At 39.8% G+C, this 16,652-nt stretch overlaps 1 protein-coding gene and 1 long non-coding RNA gene across 2 annotated transcripts in view; one reads left to right on the top strand and one right to left on the bottom strand.

The window, feature by feature from the left end:
* Positions 1–2,547: 2,547 nt before the first annotated feature.
* On the bottom strand, positions 2,548–8,942 carry STRIT1 (small transmembrane regulator of ion transport 1). Its single transcript, XM_024102557.3, has 3 exons — positions 8,812–8,942; positions 3,138–3,237; positions 2,548–3,052 (listed from the first exon to the last, which is right to left on the bottom strand). The coding sequence occupies exons 1-2, from the start codon at positions 8,822–8,824 to the stop codon at positions 3,143–3,145; spliced, it is 108 nt and encodes a 35-aa protein (XP_023958325.1). The 5' UTR covers positions 8,825–8,942; the 3' UTR covers positions 2,548–3,052; positions 3,138–3,142.
* Positions 8,943–11,409: 2,467 nt separating this feature from the next.
* The window catches only part of LOC135973658 (uncharacterized), a 90,126-nt gene continuing 84,883 nt past the window's right edge, over positions 11,410–16,652 (top strand). The window contains exon 1 of the long non-coding RNA XR_010590597.1: positions 11,410–11,544. This is a non-coding gene — a long non-coding RNA (uncharacterized LOC135973658). The remainder of the gene's footprint in view (positions 11,545–16,652) is intronic.

Raw genomic sequence — 16,652 nt, 5'->3', positions numbered from 1 at the left:
AACGTGCTTCAGCTTGGAAAAATGAAACCCCTGATCACATTTGCAACCGCTGCTCTGCTTTTCTCAACTACTATCGCTGCAAAGAGAGTGCCATCTGGTGGGTGCATGGGAGCTAAACCACTCTGAAAAATAACGGCCAAAATATATAACATCACAAAGAGGTAGGTTGCAGCAAATGCTGCAAAAATTAAAGAGATAATTACGTCTACAACGTAAGCTCTGTCACTTAATTTGCTTTATGTAACGGAGTTAGTGTAGTGCAAAACAGATACAGCTGTGACGTCGTCTGGTAAAAGAACTTAAATATTTGCTCTATCCAGTTGCAGGAGGACAAACGGTCTTATTGAAAAAAACATAGAACTGGGAGTTAATAGAACTTAGATCAGTCCTTGGCTCAGCACAGGCATGGAGGGATATATTCAAAGGCACAAAGCTGATTTTCAGCAGGAGCTGGGTGCCTCTGAAAACGTCCTCCTTTCTGTGGGGCTACGATCAACTCTCTTAGGAACTGATCCCCTCCCTCCTATTAAATTATACAATGATACCTAGCTCTTATATAATGCTTTTCATCAGTAGATCTCAAAGTGCTTTACGAATGAGATATAATTATCCCCACTTTATGGGTAAACAGGCACAGGGGTACACTAAAGTGAAGTGGCTTGTCCAAGATCACCAAGCAGAGCAGGGAATAGAGTGGAGGTCGTCTGAGTTTCAGTGTTCTATCTACTAGGCTACAGTACTTCATTAAAATCATTGAAGGGGCATTGAGTGGGTTAAGTCATGAATGTCTATATAGTGCTTTGAGATCATCAGATGGAAGCAGTTATTGGGGAGTTTTGGATATTTACCAGTGCCAGATTTGCAGCCATGTTTTTATACAGAGGTGCAAGAAGAGCACAATACCAGGACTCATTCAGCCAGTGCTGCCAATCCTGCAGCTACAAGAGAAACTCCTAATTATGGTGACCCACCAAGGCTAGTGAAATGGTTACCATACTTACTGCTCATTATTATAATTTAATATTTATATTAGGGTAGTGCCCAAAAGCCCCGAACAGGACGGTGGCCCATTGTGCTAGGCACTGCACAAACACACAGAGAGGCCCATTGAAATCAGAGACTATGTCTCCAGGTGGAGGCAAGGGTCCATCCAGACAGATCAAGTTGCAATATCAGGGACAAATATTGCTCAGGATGAAGCATGAGGTGTTGACTTAGACTTCTGTGAGCCCTCTGTGAAATAAAATCATCTTCCACTTTGATGTGGCCTTGGCTGGAGCATATCACAGGTTACCATGCCTCCCCTGTTTTATAGAAAATCTCCATTCCCCGAACTGCTTACACAAGCACAAACACCAGTTCAGACTCATTACCTAACATCCCTTCCTTTTGAGGCACTTAATCTCTGTAGTTGACACTGTATAGGAGTCCGGGCCAGGTAAGGAATTCAGGAGAAAGAGGTTTGTTCACCAAATCTTAGAAATGAAATTGAATAATTTCTCAACGGAACCCAAATTTACTGAAGGCAGACCTGAATACAATTAATGTAAGTTCTATTTACTGGCTTGATTTGTCAATGGGCAGAAGATGAAAATGGTGAGTTTTTATTTACTTGGCATAAAATCCAACAAAACACTGCAATCTGAACTCAAGGACAGGGTCAGAAAACCATCTCTAATCTGATAAATATGTATTTGCAAATTCTATTTACTTTACTGGGCTTCCTTTCAGAAAACAATTCAAAGAAATGCACTAACATCCTAATCTATTTCAATGTTAACCGAACTAACCTTAAATCCACTTGAAACAGCTGCTTCAACACATCTGATATGGACAATGACACTGAGTCGAGACAGCTGTTTAAATATTTATCAAGCTAGCCTTTTGGCATTTAGATTCTATGAATATTTTCTGGTATTACTATATACATCTGATTTTGTTTTACCCTTTCAATTCCATGTAAATGAGACCACATGTGAAACGAGTGGAAAAAACAATATATCAAAGCCATTCCTACAAATCTGGAACACTCTAATATTTCAGAAGTACTATCTTGCTGCGTTATATCATCCGCCCTTTCAAGAAAGTATGCACGGTTGTCTTATGAGGCTTTCCCCAAGGCTTTTCAGTCAATCAGCAGGATTACAAATCAATCTCTTTTGGGGATCATTGTAATATATGTTTATAAGGCCTGAAAGCTTAAGTATTGTCTAATATATTAACATGTAGATAGGTGAGTCAAGTCCCAATTACTCTGATGGGAACTAGATTGGATTCTGAGTGAGGAGACCAGAATCTGTCCCTAGAATTGGATTTAAACACCAAAGATCAAGAGTTAAGTTGACACCTATTTACATGTTTATTAGACAATACTTTAAGCTTTCAGGCCTTATAAAGCCTAAGTCATGCTTATACGACAAACTACATAAAGAATTCTTGCCACATAAATATAGCAGATTTTTCTAGCTCCCTTTCATCCTCCAAAGGACCTTATGGATTTATTCATAAGTATGTTTGTGTGATTGCATTTTAAATGAGAAAAGAGAATTTTGTTTTGGAAAATTTATTTAGAGAATAAACATTATTCCAGAGTTAGGGTTTTTTTTTTTTCCACACAATTTATTTTTTAATTTAGTATTTCCTTTCTACTGCAAGACATTAAAGATGATCCATGAACTGGTTAGAGGTGTCTTGCATCCCACATAGTTTACTTTTCCCAGGTATACTTCTGTATCTAGGTCACCAACTCCATTTGGCACTGTTTGTCATCACCAAAAATAAGGATTCTGGATATTTTACTTCCAAGGAGGCTGAATTTCAAGATGGTTAGGAACTAGTGGTTTCGAGTGTAGGTAAATACCACTGGACTCCAAATATCACTCAGTTCAGAAGTATCTGAACCAACCTCATATCTATGTTGTAGAGAGAAAGTGTATATCATGCCTACATTGTGGTATTAAAACACAACTTGTACAGTGCCTATTTTAAGGACTAGACATTTCCATTTAACTTCTGGGTTTTTCCAATCAAGGTCATTGTGAAATCTTCTTTCCTGCAGGACAAAAAATTCCCTTATTAAAAAGGTAGCACTGCAAATTGTAGGAAGTGTTGACTGAATATGTATACAAATAACTTACCTTTATCAAGAGAAGACTATGTAAACCATTAACACACAACCCACAATCCAGCCAACCACGAGAAGTGCAGGTACAACAAGACGTGAGTATGGGATTTCCCCTGAAGAGAGAGAATATAGAGTTTTATTCAGCAGGAGCCTGACAGATAGGTCACGTTACACTAACTCTAAATCTGTTAAGAAAAACATGTGAAAACTCTGATGATCTTAAAAAAAGACCAGTGAACCGAGACAACCAATAATAGATAATAGATAATATTGAAAGCCTAAGGGATTTTTAATTACCATGTAAAATGATGATTGTACATGAAAAGACTCTTATTTAGCACAGTGATTTAGAAAATAGAAATCAAGTTTTAGGAAAATCTGTTTCTATTCTACATCAGGATTTCAAGGAAAAAAATTTCACTGCTTCCAGCAAATAGCAAGTTTGTACTGCCCACAAGCTTACTACTAAGAATGGATCCACAGAAATACTTTGAGGTCAGGATGAGCCCACTTTAGTTCCCTTTTAAAAAACATTTAAAAATAAGTCCTCCTGCAATGAAAAATATTGGAAGTGTTTTGATAGCGTAACACTATGCACCACACTGAGGTGACTGGATCACATTGGCAGTCTTGGTGGGGTAATCAACAGCTCAATGTTTTGCGAGTCTGGCTGTGCTATTTCCTAAAGGTCACATTACAAATGAAGGGCTGTATCCTGCAGGGTGGCAGCACAGAGTTCTTACAGAACAGTTGCTAAATTAACAGTAGGGCTGCTGAGTACGGTGCTTTGTTACTTGAGAGCCAATTGGATGAAGTAAGATATGAGGAGCAGGCGCTGCAAGTTGGTGGGTCAACGAGAACACTATGCCCAGCATAAATCATCAGGCACGGAGCAGCTGGCTCTGTGGCATGCTGTTTCATAGGAACCATTGGAAGCATTTATGTTAGTGGACGGGCAGTCCTAAGCACTGCTCACAAGCACAAGCCACTGCTCCTGGGACCTGATCCAAAGTCCAATGCAGTCAATGGAAAGGCCTACTGACTTCAAGATCAGAGACCTGGTTGACAGCAGGAGTAACTGAAAATCCTACTATGCCCTGCATTTGCCAGACAGCGCCTATGCTACTGCCATGCTCTCTTTCTCCCCATCACCCTAGTTTTTCCTCTTCCTCAGTTGTGTGCATCTCAGCGCAAGGGGTTTGTTCAGATCGCTGAGCACCCTGCTCTTTTCTGCACACTCCACGGAAGCTCCTCTGCACAGGAAAGGAGCAAACTGAGTGCTCTGGATTGCTGCACTTCAGCAGCTTGCAAGATCGAGTGCAAAGAGCCTAATCCTGTGTGGGGTTTAGATGCTGCATGTGATTATTAGAACTGGTTTCAGATAATGGTAGTCAATTTACTTCCCTGGAGTTTGAAACTTTTCTAGCAGAGAGGAACAACACAGAAGGTCATCCCTATATTACCCTCAAGCCAATGGGGAAATCGAACGATTTAACAGAAGTTTGAAAGAGAGTTTGCAAACAGCTAAACTGGAAGGGCGATTGTGGATACCCTTCACTACTGATTTCTTGCAAGCATACTGGGCTACACGACATGCCACAATGCAAAGATCACCCGCAGAGTTACTTCATGGGAAACAGATGACTACTAAACTGAACATTGCTGGATTGCTAAAGGCACGACTTGATGCCCCACACAAGGATGATGTGAGAAAGACAGTTGAGCAGAACCAAGCAAAGACTAAGGCCTTCACAGACAAACGGCGGGGCGCTAAGGAACCAAAGTTTGAGTGTGGTTCCTTTGTTAGAATACGAAAACCTGGAATCTTACGCGAAGGGGACCATAAATTCACAGCTCCTCTTAAAATCATAGAGAAGAAGGGACCTTACACCTATCGACTTTCTGATGGGCGGGTATGGAATGCTTCTTATCTTGCACCTGCCTATGCACCAAGAGGAGATTATGCCAACACCCAGTCTGCATTGGATGACTTCACTGTAGAACCAACACAACAAGACATTGCACTGGAACCGGGGCTTGAGAGACGGCCTGTCAGACTCAGACGACTACCTGCCTGGACTAAAGACTATGTTATGTAGTATCTACAGTGTTTTCAGTGTTTCTTGTTTCATATTTGTTCCTGTGGTTAGGACAACAATGTTTATTTTAATTTGGAAAGTTTCTTAAGAGAGGAGGGAATGTGGTGTTTAGATGCTGCATGTGATTATTAGAACTGGAGCACTGGTTGTTGGGAGTCTGAAAGGACAGGAAACAGGAAGGAGATGGGAGGAGTTGAAGAGGCTGGGAGAGTTACAGAGTGTGCAGCTACAGCTTGGAAAAGAGACTTCCACTGTAAATAAAGTTCTGTTGAAGTTGTTAATACTTTGCTTGGTGGATACAACATCCTGCAACCCTCACTCCCATGAGAAGTCCTTATGAAGTCAAGGATTTCGCTAGTACAGGATATTTGCATGAATTAGGGTTTACTGGCTAAGTGCATCACTATGTAACTGGAAATGGACACTAAGCAGCCTGTCTTTCCATTCCTCACTCAGCTTCCTCCTTTTATCCAGAACTGTGTAAGGGCTCAGCTTTTCAGTCTTTACTCAGGTAAGACTCCCCCTAACATGAACAGGATTGTGCCCAGGGTCTCAATGAACTCCTATTGCACTTGAGATGTCCGATCTGGCACAGGGCTGGAATGGGTTTACAGGGGGAGTAAAAACCAGTGCTCAAGCCAATTTGCTCCTTGCACAGGCTTAAAAATCTTGATCTTACACCTCCCATGCCACTTAACAGCCAAATATCTCAGCAGATTTCACTGAATAGATTTTTTTATATACTTTACAATGTGTACACACACACAAACACACACAAACCCTAAACTACCATTTAGATAGTCTGAATATGGTGTAGTGTGGAGCCACACTACACCATGGGGAGCTTGTGGAGGGATTGTGCAACCCCATGCAAAGGAGACAGTGTATCCTGTACCACCCTGTGCTGAGAGCCTGCTCTGAGGGCTGATACAGATGGAGACAGGCTATAACTCTGCCTCGCTGTCCTCTCTGGGGTGCTATGTGCCTATGGGGTGCACTGAGGGAGGGGTCATTATGTGTCACTGTCTATGTCTATTCCCCTTGTATCCTTGTAAATGCTTGCCACAATATGGCAGATGCTGCATATGTGTGTCCATCTACATATCTAAAGACACACATGCTTTATGGTACAGAATAGAAACCATACAAATATGTTGATCTTAAAAGAAATTTAAAGATTTTTCTAAGATTCTATTATTTCCCTGGGATAAGGAGACTTATTCCAACAAACTCTGAAGAAAGGACTAGTATGGGATCTGGTTATAAGAATATATAAATAACTCAGGAGTTTTTGTTGGCTTTGTGTCCTCAGTATCTAAGATGCATATATTGTTTACAGTTACACAGCATGGAATATGTTGCTGCTTTGATAAAATATGGAATTTATTATTTTTTTATTTGTAACATCTATCCAAAGAGAAATAAGGGAATGTCATTCTTACAGGAAAATAACATTACAAAGAGAATTTCTGACTGGAGCAGAAAGTTACAACATTCTAAAATGAATGTGCAGTCAAAAAAATCTTTTTCTAAAGAAGAGAAGCACTCTTTATAAAGTGATAATTCCAATTAAACAAATCAATCCATCTTCTGGGATAGTCAGCTCAGGTTAAAGAGGTGCTGGTTTGAGGAATCAATATCCCAAAGTGTCAATAATAGGATGAAATAGTTAATAACCAGACATTCCTGTATACTTGTATGCATGGATTAGAATGATAAAATAAACCTGTCAATCCTGCTTTTTAAGAATGTGTATTTGATGATAAACTGCATACTACATCTTCCTAGATGTTAGAAGCCCCAGATGTCCACTGCCCACCTGCCGGACTCCTCTGACAGCTTCAATCCAATTATGTATTGTCAATACAAAATCTCTGACACACTGAAAATTCATTTTAATAACAAAATTAACAAAGGAAGAGCTCTGGTACTGATTGTTTTAGCAATTTTAATATTTAAATAATTAACATCCTTTTATTTTTCAGTTAAGTGAGGTTGCCTCATAAATTGCCTGTCTGCTGCACTGAAGTATTGCAAGATCCAGGGACCTTAATGGAGAATTTTGATCCAGCATACAGTTGAGTACACCGGACCTTGGTTAAAGATATAGCTATAGGAGACAGTAACACTAGCTGATAGGGCACCAGGCTGGGCGTCAGGAGACCTGGGTTCTAGTCCTGACTCTACCACTGCTTTACTGTAAAATCTAGGCCAAATCATTTGTGTCTTCCTTTATCTATTTGTAAAATGGGAACACTGAGACATACCCTACTGATGTAAAGTACTTTGATATCGATGATTAAAACAGCTATATAAATACTAAATACACCTCTACCCCGATATAACACGAATTCGGATATAACGTGGTAAAGCAGCACTCGGGGGGGGCTGTGCACTCCAGCGGATCAAAGCAAGTTCGATATACAGTGAAGCGGTAAGATTTTTTGGCTCCCGAGGACAGCGTTATATCGGGGTAGAGGTGTATTATTATTTATTTTGCATAGTGGTTGAAATTAAAAAGTCAGCATTCACCAACAGTTATCACACAGCTGAATCTGAGATTAGCACAGTTCTCCCTGTACTTAGAAGATACCAATGGTGACTGTGTAGGTGGCCGATTGTTCTCACTGGCTTTTACCATCTACAGATTTATAAACATACAAACACTTAATACTACAAATAATAAATCAAACAGAACATTATTTCTACAGGTAAACAACTTGAGTAATTATATGTACCAACCACCAACATGGTTACACCTAAAGTTGCTTTCCATCCACTCCTTGTGAAAATGGTGTAAATACAGCAGTGTCAGAATGTGTAAAATTCACTTTTTTATTGTCATTTGTTATGGGCACTCAATGCAAAAATAACTCATCTTGATTTCACTTTGCCCTGCTATTTGGAAACTGTGGAGCCACAACCTAGCTCATATAAAAACAGAAGGGTCTTATCTTTCTCACTTTTCCATACTCTCAGACTGTACCCACACAAACATTATTATTTATACACACACACACAATACATATACATGCACTGAATATATTGTTAAACACAAATCAAAATATTCATAATAGTTTAGGTAAATTTGAGACTCCTGTCAACTTCAAAAGTACATGTCTGGCTGAATAGATTGCAACTACAGTACTATTGTTAAAATAACAACCGAGATGACTACTGCTGAAAGAGATCAAAGAGAAAAAAAGTGTTCTCTGGTTTTCAGTGTGTTGGTGTATTTGACAATACTTTGCATATAGTCATTTTCAGTGTTTAACCTATAAAGTCAGTCACTTTCCCTTATTGCTAGTCTTTCATGGGGACAGAATTTTAAAAAACAGGAAAATGTGATTGTAAAAGCACAAAAACTGCCAGTGAGATTCAGAAGCAGAAGACTTCAAAATACTTTTAACCCTATTTTTTTTAGCAGATTGGATTTCAAATTGACTCTATTCCTTTACTGAAAAGTAAAATATACAATACATCATCTAGGAATTAGTAGCTTACAAGTACCTTAATATCTTTGCACTATACTGCTATACTTATGCATTTTAAACATACATTAATACATTATTTATCTGCGCATCTTACCTAGTTCTGCCATTCCTCCCGCCACTAGATTTATTGACAAGTTTTAAGGTTTGCCTCTGCAGTTGTTACTGTGAGCTTTGGGATGCTTTAAATAGAGCAATATTTGGAATGTACTGCAGCTGCTTTTTCACTGATGCCAATTTTCTGCTAGATGCATTCAATTGTTTGAAAAGAGTTCAGGGTCTTAGAGTTTACAACTTGCAGTTCTTGTTAATTTACAGGACTGTGTTATAGAAAGATAAATAGAGGTTAATTTTTGCATGGACAATGAAATGAGGGCTGAAGTTTGATTTATGGTGCCTTAGCTTAGTTTCAGCATTTTACTGTGTAATATTCATGAATATCACTTTATTTAGAGCAAGACTGGGATCCAATTTGCTCTTGAATTCCCAACCCTCCTTAATTCCATTACCTGATAAGAAGACATCCTGTACATTGCATGTTACTATTATTTTCTATGCACCAACATTGAGCTTGGCACTGCACAGGCAGAGCCGGCTCTGGCTTTTTTGCCGCTCTAGGCAAAAAAGCCACCTGCCACCCCCACCTCCCCACAGTGCGGCAGGGGAGGGCGCCGAGCCTGGCCGCGGGCCCGCAATCCCCGACCGGCCGGAGCGCCGGGGGGGGAGGGCGGCGGCTCCGCTCTCCCCGGCGGCCAGAGCGCCGGGAGCAGGGCGGAGAGCCTGGCTGGGGCTCTCCGCTTTCCCCGGCGGCCAGCCCAGTCGCGGTCCCGCTCTCGGGCCGGAGCGCCCCGCCGCGCCGTCCACCTCCAGGCGCCGCCCCAAGCACATGCTTGGTGGGCTGGTGCCTGGAGCTGGTCCTGTGCACAGGACAGGAGAGAAAAGTAGACATAGTCCCTAACCCTAAGAATTTACAATCTATAATCCTATTTATCTTATTCATGTAAGTATATTCAGTGGAGACACTCACATGAATGACGCAAGAAGTAGTTGGCCATAAATATAATATATAAATAGGTAATTTAATAAAAATGGTTACAAGCTGCAATCTCTAATAAAACATAGGAATTGTTGCCAGCTGTGTGCCAAAAAGCTAAACTGTATGAGTTGTATGAAGGGGGAAATCCACATACAGATGATTAGGAAATGTTCCTGGCCATAGCTTTTTCACTGATTCATTAAGGATCTCTTTAGAGATCATTAGCTACATGGAATCCAGTATTAAATACAGATTATTCCACAGCAGATTGGAGATTGTTATATGTGCAGGTTCAATTGTACATTATCAATAAACACTAAACAGGATGTTTTTCTCTATTTTGCTTCAGGGTTAGGATGACATTATTTAATTTTCAGCAAGATTATGTCCTCCAGAAAAATTAATTTGAGATGCAATCCCATTTGAGAGCTGTGCCTAAAGGTCAACAAAGTGAAGAGTCCTCCTTGTGGTTTTGAAATGTTGCAAAATGACAGTGTTGTTCAAAAAAGTCATCATCTATAACAAGCTTTACTGGATGTTTTGCGGATTATCTGATCCAGATGTTTGCACTGGAAGTAATTTAGAAGAACTGATTGTACTGTCCCAAAGCTCTGCCCCCGCTCTACCTTCATGTGACATCAAAATCAAATGGTGCTCACAGCATATTATGCAGATCTTCATAACATAATTATCCCTTTCCATATGTGTTTTAAATCAGCAGTGAAATAATTAACATTGTTGACCTTTAAAATGTTATCATTGTGCTTCAGCATTAACTCCTTATTAAGATGGATGGGGCGCTCACACCTTTCTTAAAGCAACTGTATCAGACTGACCACAGACACTGAAAGTTTAAATATTGGAGCACAAGATGGTATCCACCAGAGACAGGCAACAACTCATGAAGCCATTGTGAGCTAAATGATTCTAAAACCTGCCTACAGCACATGCACTTGCTCTTTTAAAAGGGGTGGAGTGGTGTAAATGAAACCTAAAAGCCCAGGCTCCTGCGGGATGAGGGTTTCCCTGGCACAGGCAATGTGGCAGACAACCGTACGCCTACTTTCCAAGGACTGTCACAAGCCCAGTGTAGGAGGCATGCCAGATATGGAGATTCTGGGCAGAACTTGCAGCCCATAGGGACCGGAAAGACTGCCATAACTTAGAAAATAAATTCCCACGTAAAAGGCAGTCGAAAGTGTGCTCACCATTGTATACGGGGTAAGAGCTCTTTTTCCTGTAACAATGGAAACTATGGGCCCCATACTGTGTATATTTGGTATCTGTGTGCAAAATAATCTCATCTGGGATGAACAAGAAAAGTGAGTGACGATGAGATAATTGAAATGGAATGATTTCTATTTTTATAGTCAGTGTCTTAGAAACCACACTAGGACACACAAAGTGACTTAGCTGCACTCAACTCAGGCATAACTTTATTGAAGTCAATAGAGATGATGAATTTAACGTATTATGTATCTATTTCCCATCTTGCTGTCAACAATCCTTGTTTCCATGCCTGTTTACGTCAGCATGGTTTCTAAGTTGATGACCACAGAAAAACAATGAAACCAAACGTCACCCACTGAAGTTCCCACCAGTCTCCAGTATCAAATATCTGACTAGTTTTCTGATTTCTCTTTCTGCCACTCTGTATTTGACTGATTCACCGCTGCTTTACTTTATTTTAAGGAGGAATTACTACATGGACATAAAATAGGAGTAATACTTTAAAAAGGGCCAGAGCAGTGTAAAGGGGACTTGGGTGCATCAGGCCCATGCTGTCCTGTTTAGGTAGGTATATTTTTTCCTGTATTTACCTTAAACCATTCTCCATGTGTGCCAACTGTTAGCTTTCCTACTTTGCTTTTTCCTAACTTCTCTTTTATTCATTTTAAATTATTTGGGCCAAAGCATGCCATAAAAAGTGGAAAAATTATATCCAAGATTAATGGTGTGGGGGGAAAAAACCCAAATTCTAGAACATGTTGGGAAAAAAAATTCCCCTGCAGAAAATGTCAACATTTCAGCCAAAACCAAACTGAAAATTTTTTATTTTAAAATGTTTTGGGGATGCCTCATGAGAGTTGTTGTTTTGGTGTCTCAAACCCCATTCATCTCCATGGGCTGGGCTCCCTGACTGGACTACATATCCCTTGATGGACCACAATCTACCCTCTTGCTGATCAGCCAAGTGCATCATGGAAGTTGCATGGCTCTGGTTCATCATGGGAGATGTCGTCCAGCTGGGGAGCCAGAGAAGGATGGAAGTATGAGATCCCCTAACTATAACTTCCATGAGGCACCACAGTGGCATTTCTGAATCAAAATCTTTGGGTTTAGCTGAAAGTTTTCAGTTATTGGCCCAAACTGGTTGGTTTCAGATGTTTATTTTTTTGACAAAACATCAAAAATTTCTGTGGAAAGGCAAGCACTTTCCACAAAAAATATTCATTTAGTCAAAAACCCAATTTTCCCATAAAAAGCCATTTTGATGGAAAAGCTTTGAGCACCCCTATAATTACCTTTCAGGGAAGGGTTAGCTCTCATAAGGAAGTACCACACAATGCAGCCTTTAAATCATATGGAATTCTGTCCCCAAGCCAATAGAATTTGGGACTTCTATGTGGACTGCTACTCCTTCCACATAACTCCTGGGCCATAACTCTCTTCAAGCAGACTGGCCAACCCAATGGTCATATTATTATTGGTCCATCTGTCCATGGCTGCATTCCTTGCCACCCTTTTCAAATGGTGGATGAAGGTACAAATTGCAAAGTAAAACTGCTACTGACATCTGCTGCTACTTATATGGGTTTTCCCTGGGGAATATATATTCCTAGACTGGCTGCTCCTCAACTGTTGCTCCCCTTCAGCTACAATATCCAAAATTATGTGCAACGTTTAAATGGGCTCAGCGGGTTTGCGGAGATGCCATGTAGGTTTCACTCTACTCATCCCATTTGGCTGGAATCTGTGGTGTGGTTTGCTTTCTTCCATGCAGTGCAATGGAGTGGAGAAAAGGCCTTTATCCTGATTCCACACACACACACACACACACACACACACACACACACATTCCTGTCTGATAGTCATCCAACTATTTTCTTTTCCATGTATATGCTTCTGTTTCAACCCCTTTCTGCTAAAGTAGTTTTTTTCTTCATAACCCCTGCAGAAAACCTCAGTGTCCCACAGCTAACCTTCTGTTCTGTTATCTGCATTGTATTCAGAATGGAGAGCAGTTTTATTCCGTTTAATGGCCACAGTCCTCCACATTCTCTAAAGAAATCAGAGATTACATTATTTTCCCTTGATATCCGAAAGATTAAAAAAAAAAACTTACAGAAATATTGAGCCCATCACTGAAGCACAGCTGCTTCGGTCAATTTGTGCTTAGATCTCCTACATTCTTGTGTTTTTAAATGTATGTCAGGGGCACCTAGACCTCTGGGTGAGCGCTTTCTGTGGTGGAGTTTCCATTGCTACAGGCACCATGGAGACAGAAAGCCTGATTCTCCTGTCGCCTACATCAGTTTTACACTAGTGTGTCTGGTGACATAAATGAAGTTACTCCTGATTTACCTGAGGGCAGGATAAGGCTTGTAGAATCTGCAAGCTCCTGCTCAGTAGAACCATGAGGCTGATTTCCTGCAGGTTTCTGCAGAACTTCCAGCACCTGCAGAAATGTGCCGTCTACTTTTCAGTGAAGGCTCCTCTGGTCTCCCCAAAGAACATGAAGGGTCTGATCCTATGACCACTGAAGAGGATGGAAAGACCCCCCACTGGCTTTTATAGGCAGTGGGTCAGTCTGACTGTACGTTTTTGCTCTCATAAATCTAACTAGTCTGGTTATTATACAGTTGCTACATTCTAAATTTGATTTATTTCATTGAACTATTCCTAGGATCCTATTGTTCAGAGTTCTTCAGTTTATAAACAGCCATTCCTCACCCCGGTGGTCTAGCAGAAGTGAAGTTAGCATAGAGGGATTATTAATTACAAAACCTGGGCAGCAAAACTCATTCTCTCTTCCAAGAGGAAAATAATCTCCCAACTGGGAGATATTAACCTCTCTTCCAAATTCTTCAGCATTACATTCTGAGATCTCTAGTAATCACCTTATAAAATTACAGGATAAACAACCAGCACAACTCAGGTCTGTTTCACTCAGAAGTTTCAACTTTTGCTGGCTTTAAAACCATCTGGTTTTTCATAGGCCTCTGAGGAGCTATTCTTCTAGCACAGTTGGTCAAACACAGTGTTCCCTATCAGATCTTTGTTTATAATACGTCCTAAAGATGTCAGGATTTAATAAAACAGGTCCCAAGCCTTTTCCAATCTATAGTACATCCTAGTAAAATCTCTAAGTGAAGTATTTAAAACCCAAAGAGATTTTCTAGGTATTGACTAAATCTTTCTTTCTTAAAGATAAATCAGAATTTTAATCTAGAGTCTCATCCAGGAACTTTCTTCTAAATCTAGGTTGTGGCATATGCATGATCCCTATAGTATATCTGCTCCATTTTAAATCATATTTAAAGCCTCTAAAAGCATTTCCCTTTTTCTTTCTTACCACTTTACGTGCACAAATAAATAGCCCAATAAACCAACAAGGAATAAAAACCTGTATACAGTGTAGAATACAGAAAGACCTCTGATGGAGTCCAACAAAGATCAACTATACCGCAATTTAGTCAATTGGCTTATGAAGCACTGGGGAACAGAGTAAATGGTTCCACTGCCTACTAACCATAGCCATCTTATTTTCCATTACTCACGTAGGAAAAAACAACATAAAAAAGGAAAGAATGCAGTGGAGTAAACTGATGTAAAAGGGAGCTAAATAGCCTACATCCCCTGTTTCTCTCTCTCTCTCTCTCTCTCTCACATGACTAACCTTTGCTGTCTAACCCCCAGATTCTGGTACCATTATTCATGTTAGGGTTTGACCTCAGTGGGGCTATTTGTGCAGTAAGAAACTACTCATTCAACAGCTCCATCAGAATCTGGCCCCTGATTTCTAATTTTTGTGGCCCAGATGGTACAGCGTAATTTAATCTTCTGTTACCTTTGTTTGGGTTAAAACCTGGATTAGGCACAGTACAAAAGTGAAAATTAATGTAGTGTTTTTAGATTACTCCTTAATAAAGAATGATGTAATGCTGTCTGAGTCACAGTTATCACTCCTTTTTAAGAAGACACTATGGACTGAATTAGCAAAGGTGCTGCAGATTAGTACTGAAGTTTTTGGCAGGGGTGTATGAATATGCCTACAGACTGCCCGTCAACACATTGCTGGCTTTTGCAAATCATTCTTTCAAGTTCATGAGCAATACAATTCCCCTTAAAAAATGCCTGCCTCTCAGCAAGCATTGCATAAAGAGACTAATTTGTTTTTAGTCATTTAAAACAGGTACTTTGCAAAACAACTCATGAATCTATAATATTCTATCATGCTATGCATATCTCCCACACAACTCAGTGTATTATTTCATGATGAGACTCAAGATTGAAGCCCAACCTTTAAAATGCTTTTTCTAACTTTGGTGTTGAGGACAATAGTTTTTTTGGGAAAGTATCCAGTTCATTGTAGAAATGTGATTCTGTTCCCTGTACAACACAAAAACATTTATTTAAAAACTCTGTGATGCAATACCGTCATTGTCTGCATAGCTGCTCCTATAAGAATTCTATTTGCTGTGCTTCTGCTAATTATATACCTGATCTAGTGGAAATAATTTCTGCCATGAACAATGTATCCCCAACAAGACATGCTGACCTTCATGAATTGGGACCTTTCCAGTCCTTGCTCTTTTGAGCAAGGACACAGAGTCAATGCTCTTTAAAACAATTTCAAGAACTAAATTAATTTAGCTGAAAGCATAAAAGGGATTATTTAGCAAATCTCGGGTGTGACGTTCAGTTGTGTTACTCTACATTTTTTGTAAAATTACAATTTAAAATACTAGTTATTTGAAGCTACTAAACCACAGTACAGAATGCAAGAATACACAGTGGAAATAAATTAAATTCTACAACAGGTCAAGCACAACAGCCAAAACAAATAACAGGTGTACAGTTTCAAAATTTAAAAGCAAAGACATATACAGTACAAACTACCAAAACAGAGCTCAGAGGATCATTCATAGCAAGTATTTGACTTGCTTGTTGCCTGCTTGCAGAATGTCCATGAGAAGAACATTATTTCCTGAAATTTACTAGTGATTGAACTTGCAACATTTTTTTTCATTTCCCCCCTCCATGTTTACTGCGATGATTCCATATGCAATATTCAACATTTGAGCTGTTTTGGTTAGGGGTGATTGGTCACCAAATCACATGATATAATTTCTCCTCATGAACTGGGTGAATAAATATTTACACCCCAGTTCAGCAAAGCATTCAAGCAAGTGCCTAATTTTAAGCAAGTTGTCCTATTGACTTCAATGAGTCTACTCATGTGCTTAAAGTTAAGTACATGCTTTAAGTGACCTGCTGAAATCAGGCCATAATCAAGAGGAGGGATTGAATAATCCACTGGAGCTTTGAGTTTCTCTGGAAGAGAAAGCATTACATGGGGTGGAAACAGGATTGTGCTGTTTTAGAAAATATTAAATCTTTTGCTTTCTGGGCCATACAGATTTTGCTTTAGAGACAGGGTGACCAGATGTCCCATTTTTAAAAGGACAGTCCCATTTTTGGGGATTTTTTCTTATATAGGCACCTATTACCCCATCCCGTTCTTTTTCCACAGTTGCTATCTGGTCACCCTATTTAGAGAAAGATCAGACTACTGCTAGATTGGCCGTATCTCTTGTTTAAAAGACTATAGCTATAAAATAGCTGCTCTGATCCATGGTATTTTATCAACTATCTAGGTATCAAATGATAAAGCATAG

Source organism: Chrysemys picta, chromosome 9 (assembly GCF_011386835.1).
Source record: "Chrysemys picta bellii isolate R12L10 chromosome 9, ASM1138683v2, whole genome shotgun sequence".
NCBI classification, from domain to species: domain Eukaryota; kingdom Metazoa; phylum Chordata; order Testudines; family Emydidae; genus Chrysemys; species Chrysemys picta.
The sequence above is the reverse complement of the archived record's forward strand: the minus strand, read 5'-3'. Positions and strand labels throughout refer to the sequence as shown.